This window comes from Hydra vulgaris, chromosome 06, assembly GCF_038396675.1.
Source record: "Hydra vulgaris chromosome 06, alternate assembly HydraT2T_AEP".
In the NCBI taxonomy this organism is placed as follows: domain Eukaryota; kingdom Metazoa; phylum Cnidaria; class Hydrozoa; order Anthoathecata; family Hydridae; genus Hydra; species Hydra vulgaris.
This window is the reverse complement of record NC_088925.1, coordinates 9,872,174-9,895,937: the sequence shown is the minus strand read 5'-3', so window position 1 is coordinate 9,895,937 and position 23,764 is coordinate 9,872,174. Positions and strand designations below refer to the sequence as shown.

General features: G+C 27.3%; 3 protein-coding genes across 3 annotated transcripts; all 3 read left to right on the top strand.

Moving 5' to 3' along the window:
- The first annotated feature begins 2,171 nt into the window (after positions 1 to 2,171).
- Positions 2,172 to 3,095, top strand: LOC136081179 (zinc finger MYM-type protein 5-like). The gene has a single exon (XM_065798476.1). It carries the CDS (start codon positions 2,172 to 2,174, stop codon positions 3,093 to 3,095), a length of 924 nt encoding a protein of 307 aa, XP_065654548.1.
- Positions 3,096 to 4,056: 961 nt separating this feature from the next.
- LOC136081178 (zinc finger MYM-type protein 1-like) lies at positions 4,057 to 4,713 on the top strand. The gene has a single exon (XM_065798475.1). It carries the CDS (start codon positions 4,057 to 4,059, stop codon positions 4,711 to 4,713), a length of 657 nt encoding a protein of 218 aa, XP_065654547.1.
- A 1,679-nt stretch (positions 4,714 to 6,392) lies between these two features.
- Positions 6,393 to 18,795, top strand: LOC105847774 (jun dimerization protein 2). The gene is made up of 4 exons (XM_065799169.1): positions 6,393 to 6,549; positions 6,744 to 6,935; positions 7,402 to 7,509; positions 18,515 to 18,795. Exons 1-4 carry the CDS (start codon positions 6,529 to 6,531, stop codon positions 18,638 to 18,640), a joined length of 447 nt encoding a protein of 148 aa, XP_065655241.1. The 5' UTR covers positions 6,393 to 6,528; the 3' UTR covers positions 18,641 to 18,795.
- Positions 18,796 to 23,764: the final 4,969 nt, after the last annotated feature.

Sequence of the window (23,764 nt, the reverse complement as noted above, 5' to 3'; positions counted from 1 at the left end):
ACTTTAAACCTTTCTGTGAGCCGTTTGATAACAAATACTTAGGCTTTAGTAAGATGTAATAAGACAAACATTTATGTCTTGAAAAAGATAAAATACATATTTTAACTTTTGCTCAATTTAAAAAATCAAGAAAATCTGATCCACTACGCCACAACTACCCCTGCTGTAAATTTACCTATTGTAAATTATTCAACTTGCGCAATTTGTAACACATTTAATGTCAAACATACAAAATCATACAATATTTTTATAAATTTAGGTTGTATTATTAATATTATTGTACAAATTAAATAAAACCTTTTTTTTTTTTTTTTTTTTGTCTAATTTGCTAAAAGTATGCAGCAAGATAGATATTTTACAGATACTGCGTTATTTCCTATCAGAGCAGAACAGATATGTATAGTAGTAAAGTATGGAAAATGTTCACTAATAATTAAAAAAAATGCAAAAATATGAATCAAAGGGCCAGAAAGAACTGTTAAACCCAAGTCAAATAAGGAAAGCAAAAATTAGGAAGAGAGTAAGAATAAAAAATTTGAAAAGAAATGTTGAACATATGTTAAGAATAAATTAAAGACATAACAGCTACAAGTGTAATAAAAGTAGTAATGTAAGCTCATAGTTTGAAATATCTTAAACATACTTTAATAAAATTAATAATATAAGGTCTTGCTTTAAAATAACCTTTTACTTGAGTGACTACTCATTTCTAAGGAGTTGGAAACGTTCAATATGGAGCCCATCTTTTTGTAGAATATAACTCACAGTATTCTGCAGTTTTAAAATCACCCAAGACTGAATCTCCTTATTTATGTAACGTAATTTTGATAAATTCATCACATATTGTATTAGAAAGATAAAATGTAACATCTGATTTTTTATTGCAAAACTCTTGGCAAGGCTTGCAGAAAAGAAATACAATTTTTCTATAAGTTCAAGTAATCCACGAATATTGTAAGGTTAAATAAAAATAATTTTATCTCCTCTTAAAAGAAAACCACACTCATAAAAAGTAGTTGTGTCTGCTGCAATTTGTTCAAACATTTTTTTCCAGTGTTGTTGTTTATTATTTATTTGGTCAGCTATTAAACAGTCATTTGTTGAGCTGCGTTTTCTCGTAAGTTTATCAAAGTTATTCTATAGACAACAAAAATTTGTTCTTCAAAAAGACTCGCTATAAAAACTGAAGAATATAGGAAATTGGTAAAACAATCCTGTAGTATATTCAAGTATATAAAATTGCTTATTTGGAAAATATTTTGGGGGTAAAGAAGGCCAGTAATGTAAAAACTATTAGCAATAGATTGTGTAGCTTCAACATAAATCATGTACTATTTATATGCGTATATATATATATATATATATATATATATATATATATATATATATATATATATATATATATATATACAGTGCCGTAACTAGGCAGGTGCAACAGGTGCACTTGCACAGGGCCCGTAGATGGATTAAACTGACGAAAAATTATTTGTTCTATTAATAAATACTTCTATTAATTTTTTTTTTAATTTTTTAAAATTTTTTTTTCCTATTAAGTAGCACTGTATTGTATTTCAATATAGTGCTTCTTAATTCTATACTGCAATTTAAAATTTCTATATTTATTTCCAATTCCAAATTGTAATATTTTGGCGCGAATTCAATCAACGATATCTGGTGGGCAATAGAATAAAACGTATTGTGTGTGTAGTAATGTGGTGAATTTAAAAAATGTGTGAAGCAATTTTCATTTTTAATCAAAGCAACATAAAAAAACTAATTGTCATTATTAATGACACATTATTAATGACACATTATTACAATTTATAATTTCCAATTAGAATTTAAAATATACTCGTTTATAAAAACATCGTAAGTTTGTTTTATTTAAATATAGATTGGTTAAAAATAGCTATAAAAAAACTAATTATTAAACCACATCAAGCCAATTATTCTATTAATTACATTAAACTAAATCATCAGGTAAGCTTTCTAAAATAATAAAAACTTAATAAAACACTTGAATCGTAAGATAGCGTTGGCAAGCACATATTTCAATTTACCGATAAATTTTTTTTTACAATTTTTTATTTTCGATATATCTGGTAATCTAGTAGCTCCAGAGATAAATCATAAATTTATATTTAGTATTATTATTTTTATCTAGTCAAACAATGTCAAAACAATTATCGGGCGCTCAAAAAAGAAAAATTAACAAGCAAAAACAAGAAGAATGCAAATCAATGTCGCAGCAATTTACTAAATGGCTTAAAAAAAATCCACAAATTGAAGAAACTAATACATCTAGACCTAGTTCTGATTTACAAGATGAAGATGCTGTGCTACAATTGCAACCTATAAGTTTAATTGATCATAATGATATTATTGCAAATGTCGAAAATAAAAATGTCGAAAGTACAAATGTCGAAAATACATGTACTACTAATGTTGAAATTGAAAATATTGTTATAAATTTGCCATCTATTACACCAAACGTCAATATTATTCCACAAGAAATAATGCTAAATTACAACGACCCAAATTCTTGGCCTGCTATTTCAAATAATGTAATATATTCCCTTGTCAAGCATGGTCCAGAACAAGGCAATAATGTAAACGTTAATACCATTATATCAGCAGACAATACAGGGCGAAAATTTACAAAGGGTTGGTTTTATGTGAAACATATTAATGGAGAAATGGTTATAAGAAAATGGCTGTTATATTCTATTAATCAAAATGCAATATTTTGTTTCCCTTGTATTCTTTTTGGCCACAAATCTCATAATATTACAGACCCCCATAAAGGATTCCGTGATTGGCGACATCTTCATCCTGTTATACCACAACATGAAAGTTCATCTGATCACAGAAACAATTATGTAAAATGGAAAGTGATGGAAACAAATATAAGATCAGGGAACACACTCGATGATTGTTTAATTAATTCAATTAATGAAGAAAAAATGGTATGGCGTGAAATATTAAAAATCGTTGTAGATGCTATTCTATTCTGCGCCAAAAATAATATTGCTCTTAGAGGTTCAAATGAAAAAATTGGAGATCCAAATTGTGGAATTTTTTTAAATTTGATATAATTTGCTAGCCATTATAATAGAACTTTAAAAGAACGTATTGAAAAACATAAAAAAGGTTCTGTTTCATATTTTTCACCCATTATTCAAAATGAAATAATAAAATTAATTGGTGATAAAACTAGAAACGAAATCATATCTAGAATTAAAAAATCAAAATACTACACAATTTTATTCGACTGCACTCCTGATATATCAAAGAAAGAACAAATGAGTCAGATGATACGATACGTCCATGTTGATTCTAATGGTAAGGTAACGATCGAAGAAAGCTTCATCGACTTTATTCACTCACATGAAAAAACAGGAGAAGGTTTAACGACTGAAATTTTAAATAAACTAGAAGGTGATAAACTGGATATTAATGATACCAGAGGACAAGGATATGACAACGGTGCTAATATGGCGGGAAAATACAAAGGAGTCAGAGCGCGTATTTTGGAAATTAATAGTTTGGCAATATTTTTACCGTGTGCAGCTCATAACTTAAATTTAGCTGGTGTCCATGCTGGCTCTACATCACCAGAAATGATAACTTTTTTTGGTACTGTGCAAAGATTATTCAATTTTTTCTCGTCATCAACAACACGATGGGAAATTTTAATGAAGTCTGTTTTCGGACACAAGATGGTCATCAAAAGCCAATGCAATAACATTACTAAGTTTACATCTATCAGAAGTAAAGAAAGGATTGGAATCGATTTCAAATGATTTATCAAATCCAGAAGCTGTATCAAATGCAAAAAGTTTATTGTTACTAATTAATTATAGATTTATCTGTACCCTTTCTATGTGGAATAAAATTCTACAATGCATTGACAGAACAAATAAGGCATTACAACGAAAAGATATATCGATAGACCATGCAGCTAAATTAATTGATGCACTACGTTGTACATTACAAGGACTATGAGAAGCAGATTTCGAACAAAATTTTCAGGAAGCAAAGAATTTAGCTGAAACAATGAATTTACAGGCTGGATTTCCTGATAAACGCAAGAAAAAAGTTAAGAAAATGGCAAATTATGAGGCAACAGATGAAGGAAGTAATATGACTCCAGAACATTTGTTCAAAATGCAAATTTACAAGATTTTTGATACTTTATTGTCTCAACTAGATTGGCGTTATGAGCAACTGCGAACTATCTGCAATGATTTGTCCTTTCTGTATAGTATGTCTTTGGAATCGACCAGCGTTTTGAATTTAAAAATGTCGGCTGCAGATTTAGCAATTAAGTATAGCAAAGATTTAAATATGTACCAGTTCACCTGTGAGATACAAAGCTTTAAATTTGAAGCATCGACAATAATACCTAATATTAAAACTGCAACTCCACTAGATATTTTGCAAGCACTTCATGACTTTGGCTTAATTGAGTCTTGTCCGAATATTAATATTGCTATCCGGATATTTCTCACTCTTCCAGTTACTACTGCGTCGTGTGAGAGAAGTTTTAGTAAATTGAAATTGATTAAAAATTATTTAAGATCTACTATAGGACAAGAAAGATTAACTAATCTTTCAATAATATCTATTGAATATAACATTGTTAAAGATATTAATTATGACGACGTTATAAATGAATTTGCGCAAATGAAAGCGAGAAAAGTGCAATTTTAATAAAGAAATTTTTAAAAATAATAAATTAAAATATATTTTTTATTTACAATTTTTCCAAAAAAAAGTTAGGCTAAGGGGGCCGAAAAATGAAATTTTGCACAGGGCACTAGAAAAGCTAGTTACGGCGCTGTATATATATATATATATATATATATATATATATATATATATATATATATATATATATATATATATATATATATATATATATATATATATATCCTATAGCTTGTTTTGATGAGCAACTGCTTATCTTTATAGCTCACGGCATATTCAGAAAAAGAAGAAAAAAGCAAAGAATAATGAAAGAAAAAGCTTGTTGGTCCATCCCAAACCCTCAGTTGATGTAGCAGCACTCCACTTCGAGTCAGGCTATTTGTCAGTCGATGTATATACTGAAGCCTTCGGCAGCAGTTTATTTCAGTGTGACGTCAGTGTGCTCATCTAAACTAGCAATTTAAGTTAAATATGCTTTCAAAATAAATCCTTGCTTTGCGTTATAAAAATTTAAAAAAATCTTTTATACACATTTATATATTACAAAAGTTATTTCGTTTTTATTCCATATCATATATAAAATATTTATTTTTAAGTTGAGTAAACTTTGATGATTACAAAAATGGTTTGGTATTATTAATTTGGTAATCTTTTAAAACATCTGATAATAAAACATAATTTAATGTAATATACAATGTATACAAAGAAAACAATTAAATATAAGACAATACTTATTAACTATCATCAACGGATATTTTTTTCATTTTTGATAAAAATTTATATTTATAAAAAAAAAATTGTTTCCTTTTTGTTGCTTTTTTATATACTTTGTTACAAAACTATTTAATGGTTCCATGCGGTTAAACATTTTGTAACAAATATTTTATTGACACTTGGTTTTTAAAATCAAAAATCTAAAAAAGTGTTAAATGATTCAAATGGATCTTTATTAATTAGGTTATCAACCGGATATCGATTCACTGCTATATAGACGTCATACTTAGTGACTCATAACCTGACTCATAACCTTTGACTTATTAAGAACATGCAAAGTATAAACAACATTAAAAAAAAGTCCAACTGCTTCAACTGTCTGTGCTCAAGTGCCTTAAAACAAAACTAATAAATCACAAAATTTTGAAGAAGTTTTTTGAAAATTGTTTCGCTATAAAAATTAAGCTTATTAAATTTTTTAAGTCTTTTACATTTAAACTTGTATAGATTTTTTGTTTGTTTTATAATTTTCTACATAATAATAATAATAATAATAATAATAATATATATATATATATATATATATATATATATATATATATATATATATATATATATATATATATATATATATATATATATATATATATATATATATATATATATATATATATATATATATATATATATATATATATATATATATATATATATATATATATATATATATATATATATATATATATATATATATATATAACACGTAAATCGATATAAAGTATTATTGACGAAATAGATAAATTAAAATAGTAATAATTATAACACCAATAATAATATTCACATTTCAAAAAAGCTTTTTCTATGGCCGTACTATCTATTCCTGCACAAATCACAGAAGTTCTTGTATTGAATCTAAGTTGTAAAAGTGTGTCTATTGAATTAATTTATTTACATTCCGTTTTTAAACAAAAAAAAAAATCGTCACAAGTAACGTTTGATAGAATTGTGTTTTGTAAAAAAACGCGTGGGGTTTTTTTTTAAACCATATTGTTGCCAAAGTTTTTTAAGTGATTAGTGAAGCAAGTTTTTATTTTTAACAAACAAATGTCACTGCTAACGACCCCAGTAAGAACATCATTTAATATAATTTATTATATTATGTTTACGTTTTGTATGTTATACATTATGTAAAGAAAACCTGTTTAAATTTTTCAAATAACTTTAATTGGGTGGAAATATTCTTTCTCTTGTTCCTGAATGTATTCTTGAAAGTGTCACCTTATATATGTTTGCTTTTAAATCTGGCATTTTGAATCTAGGTTTTGGAACAAAAGCGTTTTGTAGATCATGTTGATTACTTTTCTCAACATACTGATGAGGATAGCACCACATTTTTTGAAAAAAATGATTCCTTTACAATAGATTCTGCTGATAAATATTTAGTAAAAGAAATACAAATAAAGTTTAACAAATCATCTACTTCCGGAAAAAAAAACGATAACACATTAACTGTAAGTTTTAACATATATTGAAAATTTTACTTTGTAAAAACTGACTCTTTAAAAAAGCAGTTAAACAAAAAAAATTACACCTTTTTTGTTTATTTATAGTATTGTATTAATAATATAGTTTAAGATGCTATATAAAACATTATATTAACTTTAATTTGTATTTTTCATTTAAATTAGGTAATCTTTGCCTAATATTAAAAGAGTCATAAACTTATTCGCCATTTTAGATGCGTAATTGAGTATAATTAAGTTTTCTATAACAAACTCTCTAACTTTTCTATATAAAACTGGCTACCTTTTCTACAAATTTTTGCAGAATTTTCTATAACATAGTAACAGATTTTTTAATAAGGTCATACAGACTTTTGATTTACTCCACAAAGGTTTTTAAAAGTTTGTAGCTTTTATCCAATTAAGTAATCAATCTTGATGTTTTAATATTTTTATTACTGTATTTTATTTTTAGCATGAAAACTCACAAAATATTAATTTGAACGAAAAAAGGAATCGCAACAGACTTGCTGCCCAACGATGCAGACAGAAACAAAAAGAAAGAATACAGTATTTAGAAAAGGTTTGTTGAAAGTATCTTTCTATCACAGTAAACATGTCATTTTGCCAAAACGCCGTTTTCCTGCCGTCAGCAAAATATGTTGTGATAAATGCAACTTGCACCGCTACATTTTTTTAATCCACAGAGTACTTCTTAATTAGTAAATATTAGTCCGTTACTAGTTCACTGGTTTTAAAATGCATGCCTAGCTTAAAAAGCGTTAAGTATTCTTATGATTATCGTGGTATAACACGAATTAAAGTAAAAAAAAATCATTTTTCAAAAAATTCAGTGCTTAATCATCCGCACAGAGTTGTTAACAAGGCCAAAAGTAGCAAGACCAAGGCCAAGACCAACTGCAAAAGTTTCAAGGCCAAGGACAAGAGTTTCAAGACCAAGGCCATAAATAAGTTTTTCATAGCCAAGGCCTACGCAAACATTTTCAAGACTAAAGACCTAAATTTGTGCCTCACGTTAAGGCCAATCATAACCAAAACTGTAGGTAGCAAGTGCTGCGGCAATAAAACCACATGTTGTGAAATTAAATCAAGATTATGCCCAGAATTCAACGAAGTCAATAAGAAAATATACTTGTTGATATATATGAAATATATGAAGATATATGATATATATGAAATATATAAGATATATGATATACATGAAAGCCGAAAACAAAAACACATAAAAAAAGAATTAAAACTTTTAATTCTTTAATTTTATGTGTTTTTGTGCTTAAAGCTAGAGATTAATTTCAACATCTTTAAATTAAAGATATATTGTTATTTGTTATTAGATATTAAACCTTTATAAATTCTGTTTTTAAATTTTAAGAAAAAAATTTTAAGAAAATCCTTTTATAAATTTTGAAATGTTTTAACTAATAAAAAACGTTAAGAAATACCATGTGACTTAATATATAAATGTAAAATTCTCATTAACCAATCATGCCATTGATTATTACTTTAAAATTGTTAGTCAAAGGTAGCAATTTAAACTGTGACATAAAACGCAAAATTAAGTTATTAAGCTTTCAAGTAAACAATAATAGATCCTGTAAACAAAATCAACTGAAGTAAAATTTTTAAAATGCAAACACAAAAGAAAGTTTTGAATTCTTAAAGAAAAGGTGGAAAGCCAAGGTCAAACCAATCAAGGCCAAAGATAAAATTTTCAAGGCCAAGACCAAGTCCGAGGGCAACAATCAAGGCTAAGGCCTAAAATTTTGGCATTAAGGCAGGGCCGAAGCCAAGGCCAAAGACTAACAACTCTGCATCCGCACAATTTTTTGGTTGGTTTAAGAAAAAATTGCTAACATTATTAAAATCATAGGAGCACTTAACTGAAGTAGTAAAAGGAATATGTGATAATAAAAGAAAACAATAAGAAAAAAAGAAAAAAACGTATCTTCAGTTAAAAATAAACAAAAGCTGTCTCCTCAAGAAATACAAAAAATATAATCAATAAAAAAAGTTCATTACAATAATAAAATAATGTCCGAAAATAATTAAAAAAAAATAATATTGACGTTGAAATGTTGAATTTATTATTGTCTAATAAAGGCAAACCTGTTAAGATAAACCTGATAAAGGGAAACCTGTTGGCAATATCTATTAAACGTTAGCAGTCGTGTTACGGCAGTATTTTGTATAATGGGTTAGAGTTATCGCTTTTGGAAACAATAAAACACAATTCCTAATAAGTTCTTAAAGCATTTGTTGTGAAAGAGACGTCCTAAAGATATACTTGTTGAAAAAATTTATAACAGTGTACATCTATTGCTTTAGTGCATTTATTTACAACCTCTATTAATCTTTGCTAATAATTTTGCGTACTTAAACTACAATAAAGCTTCTAAAAATGCCCAAGATGCATATGTTACCACTGGGTACGAAACATAAAAAAGACATCTTTTAATCTTCTTTTGAACTTTTTGGATTCTTATTAGGTACGGAAACCACTGGGTTATAATTGTTTTTGGTTAAATTACATAATTGTAACAATTTTCAACCAGTAACATCTTTTATTTCTTTCTTTGAAAAATATGCCTATAGTAGCTCTCTAAACGAACTCTCAAGGCTGGCGCAGAGATGGAGATGTAGGCTTATATACTCCCCTCCCCCTTCGCATCAATAAATTTTTTGTTTATTTAGTTGGTAAGTTTGACCATATTAGACAAGTCAGTCGGCAACTTCGGCTCTATTAGGCAAGTCAGTCGGCAAATGTAAACCCTTTAGCCATATCAGTCGGCAAATTTAGAAAGTCAGTCGGCAAATGTAGACTAGTTAGTCGGCAAACTTCAAAAAACGAGGATATTTTTTTAGTAGTCAGAAAAAAATTTAAATGACACTCTCTCCCCACGTTACAACTTTTCGCGTCGGCCCTGTGAGTTCTTTGTTATGAAATTAATTCTAATGATTTACAGCCTACATACTTAATTCAATACTCTGCAGTGCTTAATACACGGGAGGAGACCTATATTAATTTTTGGAAAGTTTTCTCATCCACTCCAAGCTTATTAATACCCCCCAGTTTAATAATTTTACTTTTTACCAACCAAAAAATAACATCTCAAACTATAAATTTCAGCAAATGTATATAAGTCACAGGTAATAATAAAAACTATCATTGTTATCAAGCTTCAAAATCCATCGACTTTTAAAAACTCGTATCTTTATGTAAATCGCGATTTCTCAAAAATTGAGTTTTCGTTTATTCCTTACTATAGTATAAAACTTATATATGCATATAAAATCCTATTGAAATTATGATAAAGTAGTCGTTAAAAAAAGCTCAATTAACCTCAAGCCACGCTAGATTTAAACTGTTTTGCCCGTGTTCTGTAAAAAATTTCCACCCACCCTTTTAATAAGACATACTACCCTTGCTCCCTGCATATTCGATTGAGACTAAGCTTCATACCCCTTCCTCCTTTTTATTCCCATCCTCTCTTGTATTAAGCCTTCGAGAGTAAACAACAATATTTTGAGTTTTTAGATTGATAAAGTTTTTTGGTTTAAAATAATTTTCAAATATATTTTTAAATTGTGATCCCAAACCTATACTCTTAAGTTGTGTATTTTTAACAATCTTTAAAATATTACAGGACAAAAAGATTAGGGTGAAAAGATTAGGTTGAAAATATTAGGGTGAAAAGATTAGGTTGAAAAGATTAGAGTGAAAATATTAGGGTGAAAAGATTAGGTTGAAAAGATTAGGGTGAAAAGATTAGGGTGAAAAGATTAGGGTGAAAAGATTAGGGTAAAAATATTAGGGTGAAAAGATTAGGGTGAAAAGATTAGGGTGAAAAGATTAGGGTGAAAAGATTAGGGTGAAAAGATTAGGGTGAAAAGATTAGGGTGAAAAGATTAGGATGAAAAGATTAGGTTGAAAAGATTAGGGTGAAAAGATAAGGGTGAAAAGATTAGGGTGAAAAGATTAGGGTGAAAAGATTAGGGGAAAAGATTAGGACACCACGATTTTTAAGTATTATTTATAGTTAACTAATATCTCTAGTATAGTTAACTAATATAAATAATATTTTTAACACTTTGAGACTGCTGCAACTAAACCGAGTTTTTTTGAATGTCATAGATTTTAGACAGGTCTGATAAGTAAGCAAAGTAATTTACAGATTTCTCTATGTTGTTAATCCAATATGAGACCATAATATGAGACTATAAAGAAATAGTGGTTTCTTTTATTAGTTTTCAAAAATATTTTTAAAGCTTAGGAGATTTTTCTAAAGCTCTTCGTCAATAAAACTTACGTTGGCTTCAGAAACTAGCCTTACCCATCTAGTGCATCGAAAAAAGTTGGATAATTTAAAAACATCAAAAGTTCTAGAGAATTTCCGACTGAACTATTTAGTCTTCGAGCTGCAATTTTGACGCACATAACACGCACATTTGTAACTGCGAAAGTCCGAAGCTGCGAAGTTTATTTTCAAATGAAATTTTTAGTTTTGCTTTGTTTTACTGCATATTTTAATGTGGTCTCATTAAATATATCTGGCTATCAACATATCAATGCTATGCAAGCTGTTTTCATTAAATATATATATATATATATATGTATATATATATATATATATATATATATATATATATATATATATATATATATATATATATATATATATATATATATATATATATATATATATATATATATATATATATATATATATATATATATATATATATATATATACAACCCTCGGAATTAGAGTCGGCATTCGGCAATGCCGACCTAACTGCCGACCTAACTGCCGACCTGAAAGTATTTGAGGTCGGCAAAAAATTGCCGAACTCGTCTCTATGTTTTATGGTTTGACCTTTGTATCAAATAATTATTGCCGACCTGATGCCGACCTCAAAAAGATTGAGGTCGGCAAATTATTGCCGACCTTATTTTTCCTAATTCCGAGGGTTGTATATATATAGACATATATATATATGCTCTTATTCATATTCATCTCCTTCATATTCATATGCTCTTTCTAAACAAAAGTACTTTTTAACCTCAAAAGATCTTTTTTTTTGCTTTTTAAACTTTTACTTGGTATTTTAGTGTCTCTTGTATCATTACTGTATGCTGGTTACCAGTTCTTTTGTTTTCTTTATGCTTTTCACCAGCCCAATGACAAGTGATTCTTTGAGCAACTTTAACATTGCGCTCAGCCTTTGCTACCTAGATTTCTGTAACAACTGAGCATAATAATTTTATATAAATATATTTTACAATAACAACAACAGTAGTAATAACAACAACAATAATTTATTTAATATGTGATAATGGAAAAAATTGAAAATACGAAGACAAGCAAAAATAGTGCATATTTAGAAGTAAAAGGTTTATCGTGTAGGTTTTTAATGCTACTTTAATTAACTATTGAAATTACATCAGTACTTAAAGAAATTTTGAAACTGATGGAGATTTTAGTTCACAGGAATAGGTAAAAGACTGGTCATAAAATACGCAGCGTTTTTTGTTATTTTAGATAAATTTCAAAGATGAAAATCGCAATAAATGCCTTTGAAGTAAAAAAAATATAAAATTTGTGGCTACCCCTACCCTAAATGTTTGGAAATTTTACATGGTTAATTAAGTATGTGATGTAAAATAAGCGGGTCCTAAACTTTACATGGTCATAACTTTTGAACACTAACACACTAAAAAAAAACTTCAAAACTTTTACCTCCCTGATCCTAAGTATGAGGGCATTAAATTACTAAACTTTACATTATTACCATTTTAAACTAAGTTTTTATTTATGAACAGGTTTTATATTTTATCTAGTAGTATATACACAATAACTAAATTTTTAGAAATTTCGACCTTTCGGTTGGATATGTCATATACCCTTAGTAAGGTGAAATTTCTTTTAAGGTAGAAAACTATTACCTTAAAAGGTTTTATACCTTAAAATTATACCTTACTAAGTGTTTATCACATACTCTACCCTAAGGTAGAAATTTCTTAACTTTTTTGTACATACTATTAGTGTGTATATAGTAATAGATCAAGTATAAAAAGTATTCATAAATATAAATTTAGTTTAAAATGGTAATAACTTAGTAATTTAATGCTCTCAAATTAAAGATGGGGGAGGTATAAGTTTTAAAAATTATGCTGTTCCTAGGCTCTGATCAATGTAAGCTTTTACAAAGCATTCTAAATTAATATACTCAAGTTTGAGGATTGGTCCATGTCTGTGAATTGTTGGAACATTTTTGTCATAAAAACCAAAAATATCCGCTGTAACTCTTGCAGATAAAAGCAATAAATTTTTTTTTTGAATTTTGATTTTTTTTACCATAATGACAAACCATAAACCAGATATTGGAAAAACCATTTTTTCGATTGTCTAACATTATAGTTTTTGTTCGGATACAGCTTCATGAATAACTTCAGTTTTAGTAAAAAATTGCATAAATTATTGGGGCGCACAGAGGGTGAGGAATCCAGGTCGGTTTTCCCCTGGCATCACTTTTAAGAGGCATCATCAGATGACATAAAAAATTTAAAACATCCAATAGAGAAATGAAAATTCTTTACTTTTTTACCTATATCCATTAGATTACAGAGAGATTTTAAGCCTCGAAACAACAACATTTTTTTTTCCCCATCTGATCTACGCCTGACATCAATTTGGACTTAACAAACAGTCAAGAATCTAAAATTAAAGATTCCGTATTTCTGTATTCAAATGATCTAAGTGAAAGAAAGTTTATTGATGAGTTCCACCACTTTTCGTCTGTTCGACGCCATCTACTGACAAATAATCGACCGTTAGATTTTCTGAATAGCATATATGGGAAGTTATTTGATATGCATCTGTCTTAGTATCTTTATTACTTTGCCAGTATCTGTGGCTGAAGCCGAGAGATCTTTTAGCAAGTTAGCTCTTGTCAAGAACTCTCTAAGAGCTACCATGGGACAGGATTGTCTTAACGACTGTTTTATCCTTTCAATCGAAACAGATCTTACGAAGATAGGTAATTACGATGTTGTAACTTTCAATTTGCTGCTAAAAAAGCTCGTAAAATCTTGGTATAACATCAAAAAAACTTGATACCAAATCCAAAAATGTTTTTTTTCTTTGTTGTGTTTAACTGTTTGATTGGTGAACTGTCTTAAATACAGAATATTTTGTGAATACTAAAAACAATAGCTTTATTTTTCATACTATTCTTATTTTGGTGGTGGTAAGGGGGAAGGTGGGGTGGGCATCCAGTAAATTTTTTTATAATATACCCCGGGCATTTGAGTATATAATAAAGACATTTACTGGATACCAATATGCTGAACTTGGATGAATCCAAATATGATAATATAACCAAATTTTTAATAAACATATTTTAATTTTAAAAATAGTTACGACAACTTTTTTGTATACTTATTATCAGTCCGATTCGTGTAGCGCGGTTTAATTTTTGAATGTAGAAAAAGAAATTATATTAGTATAGCAATAGCTAGTATATGTGTATAGCAACAAAATTTTTTATAGTCTTTTTTTAATATGCAAGTGTTAATGTTTATATCAAATGTCAAATCTATTTTATTAAAAAAATGGTGGTTTAATTTCACAGTTGTTTTATGTCAGGAAATATTGATTTAAAAAGTTCTAAAAATCTATTTTAACGTTTGTTTACGTTAAAAGTTATATTACGACAGAAAATGTTAAATTTTTAAATAAAGTACAATGCCTGCTGTTGCTCTAAGAAACTTGTCAGTCAGCAACTTGTCAGTCAGCAACTTGTCAGTCATCAACTTGTCAGTCAGCAACTTGTCAGTCATCAACTTGTCAGTCAGCAACTTATCAGTCAGCAACTTGTCAGTCAGCAATTTGTCAGTCATCAACTTGTCAGTCAACAACTTGTCAGTCAGTAACTTGTCAGTCAGCAACTTGTCAGTCAGCAACTTGTCAGTCAGCAACTTGTCAGTCAGCAACTTGTCAGTCAGTATCAGGAACACTGGAAGAGTTGCGTCACAGAATTTTTTTTTCTCAGAAGTCTTTTTTGTATCCAATTCTTTATTAATTGCATGTACTTATGCTGATGTTATGTTGATTTTTAAGAATAAAAATAAGGGGTAACTATGATAACGATGTTGCAGTTTCTTTACCATTACTCCAATCAAAGTTGCAAAAATAAAATGATGATCCTAATTCATTCCATTAGTTTTGAAAAAATTGTGCATTCATTATGAATATCTTGTATACGAGGAAGGCATTAAAACCTAATTGGTTTCTCATTTCCGTCTTTAGAACTGTAGTTAATAAAGAATAAAGCAGAAGCGCACATTCATCTTATCATTTCAAAATCTAGGATATAGCTAAAGCTCCTTATTCAAACTTTTTTAAAAAAAAGTTCAAAGAATTTGTTTACTGCGAAAGTTTTTAAACAAAACTACCATTTTTATATATTTTTCCTGTAAACTAATAATTTGCAGAAAAATTAAGTAAAAATAAACTAACAATTTACCATAATAACCAATGGCGTGAATTTAGCTAATTGATTATACATTCACTAACTGGCTGACGTCACAAAGTAACTTTCATATTACCTTTTGATGTAACTTGTGAGGAGCACTGCCTAAAAAAAAAAAAAATCTAAATTTAGAATATAATTACTGAGTCTCATTTGGAAATAATGTTTCTCAATCATAGCAAATAGTCAACTCCGTTAAAAGTAAAGTGTCTTATGACAATAAATAGACTCTAAAACAATAGATAAACACAAATTTATCTATTGTTTTAGAATTTTTCAAATTTTCTATATTTAGAGCTTATTTTTAGCTAGCAATTGAAAGTGCATTACTAGATACAAGACTACTTTTTTTCGCTTTAAATGGCTTTTATAAATATTAAATGATTAACAAGCAATATTTGTGAAATTATATTGCATTGTGCAATATTTGTGAAATCAAATTTCAAATGCATTAAAGTTTCTACGCAGTACATATAAGTTTGTGGTATCGGGTTAAAAGTACTGTCCACAATGCAGTCGTAAATTTACATTAGGTAGAGATTTAGAATAGAACTACATGAAAAAAAAATATATTGAGAATGATATTAAAGAAAATGCTTGATAAAAATATGTTATTATTGAAAAAAATAAACACATATAAAAAAAATTGCTTTGTGTAACTTTATAATGTTTTATGCAGCATATAAGATAAAATATCCAGACCATACCAAACCATATTTCAATTACATATTTCAAACTTTACAATATTTTGCCTAATTGGCGCATCCTTGCTGCTTTAAAAGAAATTCCGTTATTGTGTGTACAATATGCCAAAATGTGAACATGATTTTATGAGCTTTAAGGCTTAAATGTTTGTATAACTTACCAATGCAACAGTTGCTAATGCATAAAATGAACTAATTAAGCTTCTCTGTAAAAATGTGATAAAATTACTTCTCATCTGTTTATTGCAAAATCACCATCAAGAGATTGTCAAGGCAGATTTTGCAAAGAACATCACTTTTGTTGTACAAAACGAGGTATAAAGTTGCCATTGAAACAAGAAACAGTAATTTGTTTATCCAATGTGCATCTGTTACCAATGATTTGAACTGTTCAAATCATTTGTTACCAATGATTTGAACTGTTCAAATCATTTGTTACCAATGATTTGAACTGTTCAAATCATTTGTTACCAATGATTTGAACTGTTCAAATCATTTGTTACCAATGATTTGAACTGTTCAAATCATTTGTTACCAATGATTTGAACTGTTCAAATCATTTGTTACCAATGATTTGAACTGTTCAAATCATTTGTTACCAATGATTTGAACTGTTCAAATCATTTGTTACCAATGATTTGAACTGTTCAAATCATTTGTTACCAATGATTTGAACTGTTCAAATCATTTGTTACCAATGATTTGAACTGTTCAAATCATTTGTTACCAATGATTTGAACTGTTCAAATCATTTGTTACCAATGATTTGAACTGTTCAAATCATTTGTTACCAATGATTTGAACTGTTCAAATCATTTGTAACAGATTTACTATTAAAACTATGTAGTCAACTGTAAAACAAAACAAATCTAATTTTTGTCCCACAAAAACAAGTTTATTGTTTTTTTGATAAATATAAAGAACAATATAAAAGTGAATCATACCACGCCAAGTGAACCAGAGGTCCCCACTTGACCATCTCATTTTGATAAACTTTTGTCAGTATGCAGTTAAAAATATTTCATGAATATTTCATGAAAATGTTTAAAGTTTCATGTCAAAATGTTTGTTATTTCGAATTTTATGGTACTCTTTGTAAGACTTTCAATATCAGTCAGTACCTAAAAATTGTATTTTCAGAGTCTTATATTTTTGCAATAAACGGTAATATATCTTAAAAACGTGGATTTTAAGTAAACTGAAGGCACTTATTGTAAATTATTTATTAAAACTTTCATGTCATGCCGGAATTTTAGTCTATGGTTCAACAAATAGTGTCACAAATTCAATACCATAAATTTTTATTGCTTTTTGGTTCTACGTACTAATATAATATTATGGATAAAAAATCATCTTTTAAAAATGCACATAAAGTTATTCTGAAACGAATTTGGTGGCAAGAGTGAAATACCCTAAAATAACATGTAATTGAACCCCTAAAACTTAATGAGGGCAAATTTTTTTGCCTTTTTAACAGCATTATTTGAAAGAGCTTATTTTACACTTCTAGAAACAATGAAAATTATGTTGGAGAGAACTTTTCTATAAATGAAAAAAATTTGGTCAGTATATAGATTTTTTAAATTTTACGACCTTAAACTAAACATAAGGATTTACCTTACTGCATTAAAAACAAAGCTGGTTTTACCATAAATAAAAATATTTTGATATTCACAAAATATATTTATAATATTTGCTTGAGTTATTTCAGAAAAATAAACAAATCAGCAAAATGTGGAGCACAATACTTAATGTAGCGCATACCTGCAAATAAGTAAACTTTTTTTGACAAAATTAAATTTTAGGATTTTTTAATTTGATTCTATAATCATTTTATTTTTAAGAGGCAGTCCATTGATTACGTCAACAGTTTTTTTGAGATTTTTATCTCCCCCCTTCCCCTTGTCAAAAACTAGTCAAAGTTTCAGAGCTCTTCAAGATCTTCAAGATCTTCTTTCACATAATAGCTTTATATTTTTAAGTTATTATATTACGATTAATAATTGTAAACTTAATATATATATATATAGATATATAAAATATATATATAAATATACAATTTATATATATAAATATATATATATAAATATATATATATATATATATATATATATATATATATATATATATATATATATATATATATATATATATATATATATATATATATATATATATATATATATATATATATATATATATATATATATATATATATATATATATATATATATATATATAATATAGTGAGCGTAGCAGTTATGTTTTATCATGTATTGGTTTTACAGTTATAAGAATTAAATGTTTTTAAAAATGTATCTTTGATTAAAGGACGCAAAAAGAATTGAGAAAGAAAACTCACACGTTGAGCTAGAAATAAAAGAGCTTAATTATCAACTAGACGAAATTAAAAAGATTTTGCGCTACCATTGCTGTAGAATAATTTCAACAAAGTAAGAAAAACTTGAAATTGTTATTCCAGTCACCGTGGTGCGAATATCATTATTTGTAATAATTTAATTTGTTTTTTGCTATAAAATGTGTAACTAGTTAATAATAATCTCGAAATTGTAAGTTATTAATAATATCAAAATAAAAATATTTAACTATTTTGAACAATTTTTTTAATAAAAGTTTTAGTGAACTTAGGAAATGTATTTTATAACTGGTTAAACATAGCTTTTTATGTTTGTATTTTTATGGGTTTAGCTTTCTTATAACTTTTTGACGTTAATTTATTTAGGGATTTGACTTATGACGAAAGGGAAGAATAGCTTTGCTAAAACATTGTTATTATAAACTTTGATAAACATTGTTTCAAACTGCAAAATGTTTGTTTCGGGTGGTGGGGAAAAGGTTACATATATTTTTTTTAAAAGTTTTTTATCAAAAATTAAACAAATTTTTTTACATACATACATACACACATACATACATGCATGCATGCATGCATGCATTCATACATGCATGCATGCATGCATGCATGCATGCATCCATACATACATACATACATACATACATACATACATACATACATACATACATACATACATACATACATACATACATACATACATACATACATACATACATACATACATACATACATACATACATACATACATACATACATACATACATACATACATACATACATACATACATACATACATACATACATACATACATACATACATACATACATACATACATACATACATACATACATACATACATACATACATACATACATACATACATACATACATACATACATATATACGATATGAAATATACATAGATATTGTGTTACTATAAATTATTAAAAGACCCAGTCCTATATACAATAATAAGGAACCCCATTTTTTATTAGTATATGGTTTACAACCGTTAACATTTTTGGAGTAGTTCAGCTCCTTCACCTTTAGATTTATTATTTATTTATTCTTAAATTTATTTATTCTTATCTAATTTGGTGTTTAAAGGTATAAACTTTTTTTTAATTAACAGATTTTAATTGGGTTCTCAACTTTGTCACTTTGTTTATCAAAAATAGATAAAGTGGAAAACTCGTTAAAGTTAAGTTGTTGAATACATCGTTGATTTACGTGATCACATTATTATCGTTTATTAACATGACTGCCGCGTATGATTAGACGTCGAACCGCGAATGATTGAGGGGGCGGAATTCTAAAAGATTTGTATGCATATAATGATTACCCAATAAGGAACAAATAAAACATAAATTTTCCTAAATGTGCGTTTCCTCATGCATTTTTTAACTCAAATGTAAATTATTTTGCCGATTGTTAATTTTCTAAAAAAAACTGAGGAAAATCTAAATCAAATTTTAGAGTTACTTTTATCTAAAAGTGTTTGTTTTAAATTAATAGTCAATGTAAAACTTGCAAAGGTTTTTCTTGGGTAAGCAAACTCTCGGCAGCAAGTTCCTTTAGTTAGATAAACTCTCGACAGCAAGTTTTTTTAGTAAGATAAACTCTCGCCATTTGGTTATTAGAATTTCTAAAAGACTATTATACCATTTAATAACCATTCTTAAAGCAACTTTTGTTTTTTAAAAGCAACCGACTGGTTAAACAGACGTAGCACATTCCAGTATTTAATCCATAGAAAAGTACTAAATAAAAATCAATATAAATTTTTTTTAAACATGAATTTAATAGTAGAAAACTTACTTTAGCGTTTAAAGCTAAAGTAAGTTTAAATATAATAAAGTCAGGCTACACCAAAAGTTCATGTTGTCTGAAACACACCCTTAGTTTACCATCAATTAGAAAAAAAAATACTCAGTAAAAATTGTTTTAGTGTTTAACATTTATTTGCCGTGGACCTATATAGGTATTTTAAGCGGTTCATTTGAAAATTAGAGGATACCGCTGTAAATGACCACCCAATAACTTTCCAACATGATAATAGTGTCTAGTCATTGACTAGCTACTTTTGGTGGCTGCCACTAATAGTCCACCATGTCCGCTCAAAATGGTAAGGTCCATATGGACCGCTCAAAATGTTCTTTTGGGTTTTAGGGCAAACAAGCATTAGAATTAATTCTTGCACACTTCATCAGGGTATGAGTTAAACTTGTGTTGTGCTTAAAATGCAGAACTACACAAAATATTTTTGTCATCCGGAGTATTGCAAAAAACTTACGAACAGTACATTTGCATGTTGCTAAAGATTTCTCTAAAACAAGAAGTGAATAACCAACTCAATATCTTAATCTTATTTAACAAAAGAAGCTTGCCTGTATAATTTAATATCAGGGTAAAAAAATTTGAGGCGTTTTTCTCTTGGTTCTTCTTATGCTAGTAATTTTTTTGATTTAGTTAAAATAAATTTGGACATTAAAACAAAAAATATTTTTTAACTTAGCATGAAATACTACTATCCCCGATTAGATAATTTAGTCAATATTGTTTACTATTGAAAAGTTTAACTATTTTTCTTAAAAATATTTTAGTATTGATAACTTTTTTTAAAAATATAGAATGTATACACTTTTTTTTTGCGGATATTGTTAAAAACATCGAAACTGCAATATTATTTTTGAACATTAAAATATGCTTAAAAAAGTTTTCAAAGTCAATTTTTCACTAAAAAACTGTTTTTGTTTTTTGTAATATGTATTTTTCTGTTATATTTTTTGACTCTATTGGTACAAAATGTTAAAAAAGTCCCCCCGTGATGATTTTTCAATAAAAACAAATTTTTGTATGCTTAAAATTTAAATTTTTGACCCCAACTTTTTTTTAAAATATTTAGTTTACGTTAAATAACATTTTTATAACAAAAGACTAATTTTTTAATGCTTAAAACTAAAATTTTCTATTAAATCATAAAAGATGTAAAGAAAAGTGTTACCCCCTCATCTTTTTTTGTTGTATAAGTTGGTATAATTGCAAAAAAAACCTGTAAGCAACAAATTTGCTTGAACAAAGATATTCAAACTAATTTTTTAGCAAAAAAAAAATTTCTTTTGTAATTCTTTATAAAACCATCATGGTGAATAGACATAGTATAACTATAAATAATCCATTTATTTAACCATAAAATATGAAAATTTACAATAATATTTATAAACTCACATAAATAAGGTTAGGTGTCACTCATATAGTTAAAACTAGTCAATGGAGAGACACCTAAAAAAAAAAAAAAAAAAAAGAAAAGAAAATAAAGCACCTATAAATAAAGATAATATTAATAATTGCAATAATAATATAATAAAAATAATAATATTAATAATAATGTGAATAAAAGAAACAAATAGTAACTATATCATGATAACTTTACTAAAAATTATAACTAATGGTAAAAATAATTATAGTAAAGTTTATAACTACGACAGAAATTAATAAAATAAACATAACAATTGCAAAAATTAGGACAATAACCATAAAAACTATTACTACAATTGAATCACTATCATTATCATTATAAATAATATTAATAAGATTTAAAAAACAAAGATAAATTAATGATAATAGGAATATTAGTAGAGTTAAAAAAGACAGTATAAAATAAAAGTAATAATAATTTTATAAATACAGTAATATAAAAAAAGCAATAATGATAAAAGATAAAATTAATATTGATTAAATATATACTCAAATATAAATTTCTTAATTTGGTTTCGATTGAGATGAAGAATGTTAGTAATAAAAGGGTATTTAGTTAAAATCTTTTTTTTTATAAATGGTATTATTTCGTTCCAGTGAGAAATACATTGATTTTTAATAGAGAGCTTACCATATTTGATAGTGCTAAAAAAGGAAGAGTGCAAGTTAAAATTTTCAGTATTTCGAGTGTAATATTTGTGTGTGTCACTTGTTTTAATAAAAAAATTATTGACAAATATCACAAAGAGACAATTATAAAGCTTTACAAGATCTTGAAATTTTAGAATTTTTAATTCAGAAAACCTATTTTCGATATTAGATCGTAAGGGAGAAAATGTCATAATTCTTAAGGAAGTGCGTTGTAAACTGTTTATACGATGTATTAGAAAACTACTTTTTTGACCCCAAACAGTGCAACAATAACTTAGATGTGAGAAGAATAAGAAATAGTAAATTGATATTAAAACATGTTGGGGAACATAGTGTCGTATTAATGACAGCATACTATTGGCACGTGAGAGTTTTTTATTTAATTGAATTAGTTGATAATACCATGATAGGTTTTTGTCAACAAATATCCCGAGGTATTTTATATATTTAGATGGAAAAGTCTTATACCATTAATTCTAATTTTCACATTATTACTATCAATCTGTTTCTTTGGAGGGTGAAAAATAATAAATTCAGTTTTATTGATATTTAGGAAAAGACGGTTACTATTTAACCAATGACACAAATGATGGAGATCTGAATTAACTTTTTTACAAAGCTGCGCAAGTGATTTATTTATGCATAGAAGATTAGAGTCGTCAGCGAAATGATGAACAATCGAATTATTTATAGATTGAGGCAGATCGTTAATATATATTAAAAAAAGTAAAGGTCCTAGAACAGAACCCTGTGGTACACCATACTTAATAACTTTACATGTCGATTGAAATCCATTAATCGAGACAAACTGAGTGCGATTGTTAATATAGGATGAAAACCAATCATTAGCGATACCCCGTATACCATAGTGATACAATTTTTCAGTTAAAATCTTATGGTCAACTGTATCAAATGCTTTTTGGAGATCAATAAAGACGCCACAGGCAAAAGAACCACTATCAATGGCACCACGAATCATTTCAGTAATGCTAATAAATGCATGGGAAGTAGAGTGTTTTAAACGAAATCCAAACAGACCGCCGTAGAGACATTTAGAATTATCAAGAAAGTGGTATATACAAGAATACATTAATTTTTCAAGAATTTTGCTGATATTTGATAATAATGATATTGGTCTATAGTTATTGCAGTCAAGTTTTGAGTCTTTCTTATGGATTGGTTTAACAGATGCAGTTTTTAAAATATTAGGGAATATACCAGTAGTGAATGAGAGATTAAATAGTTTAGGAAGTACTGAGGAAATATCATTAGCAAGAAGTTTTAGAATAAAGAT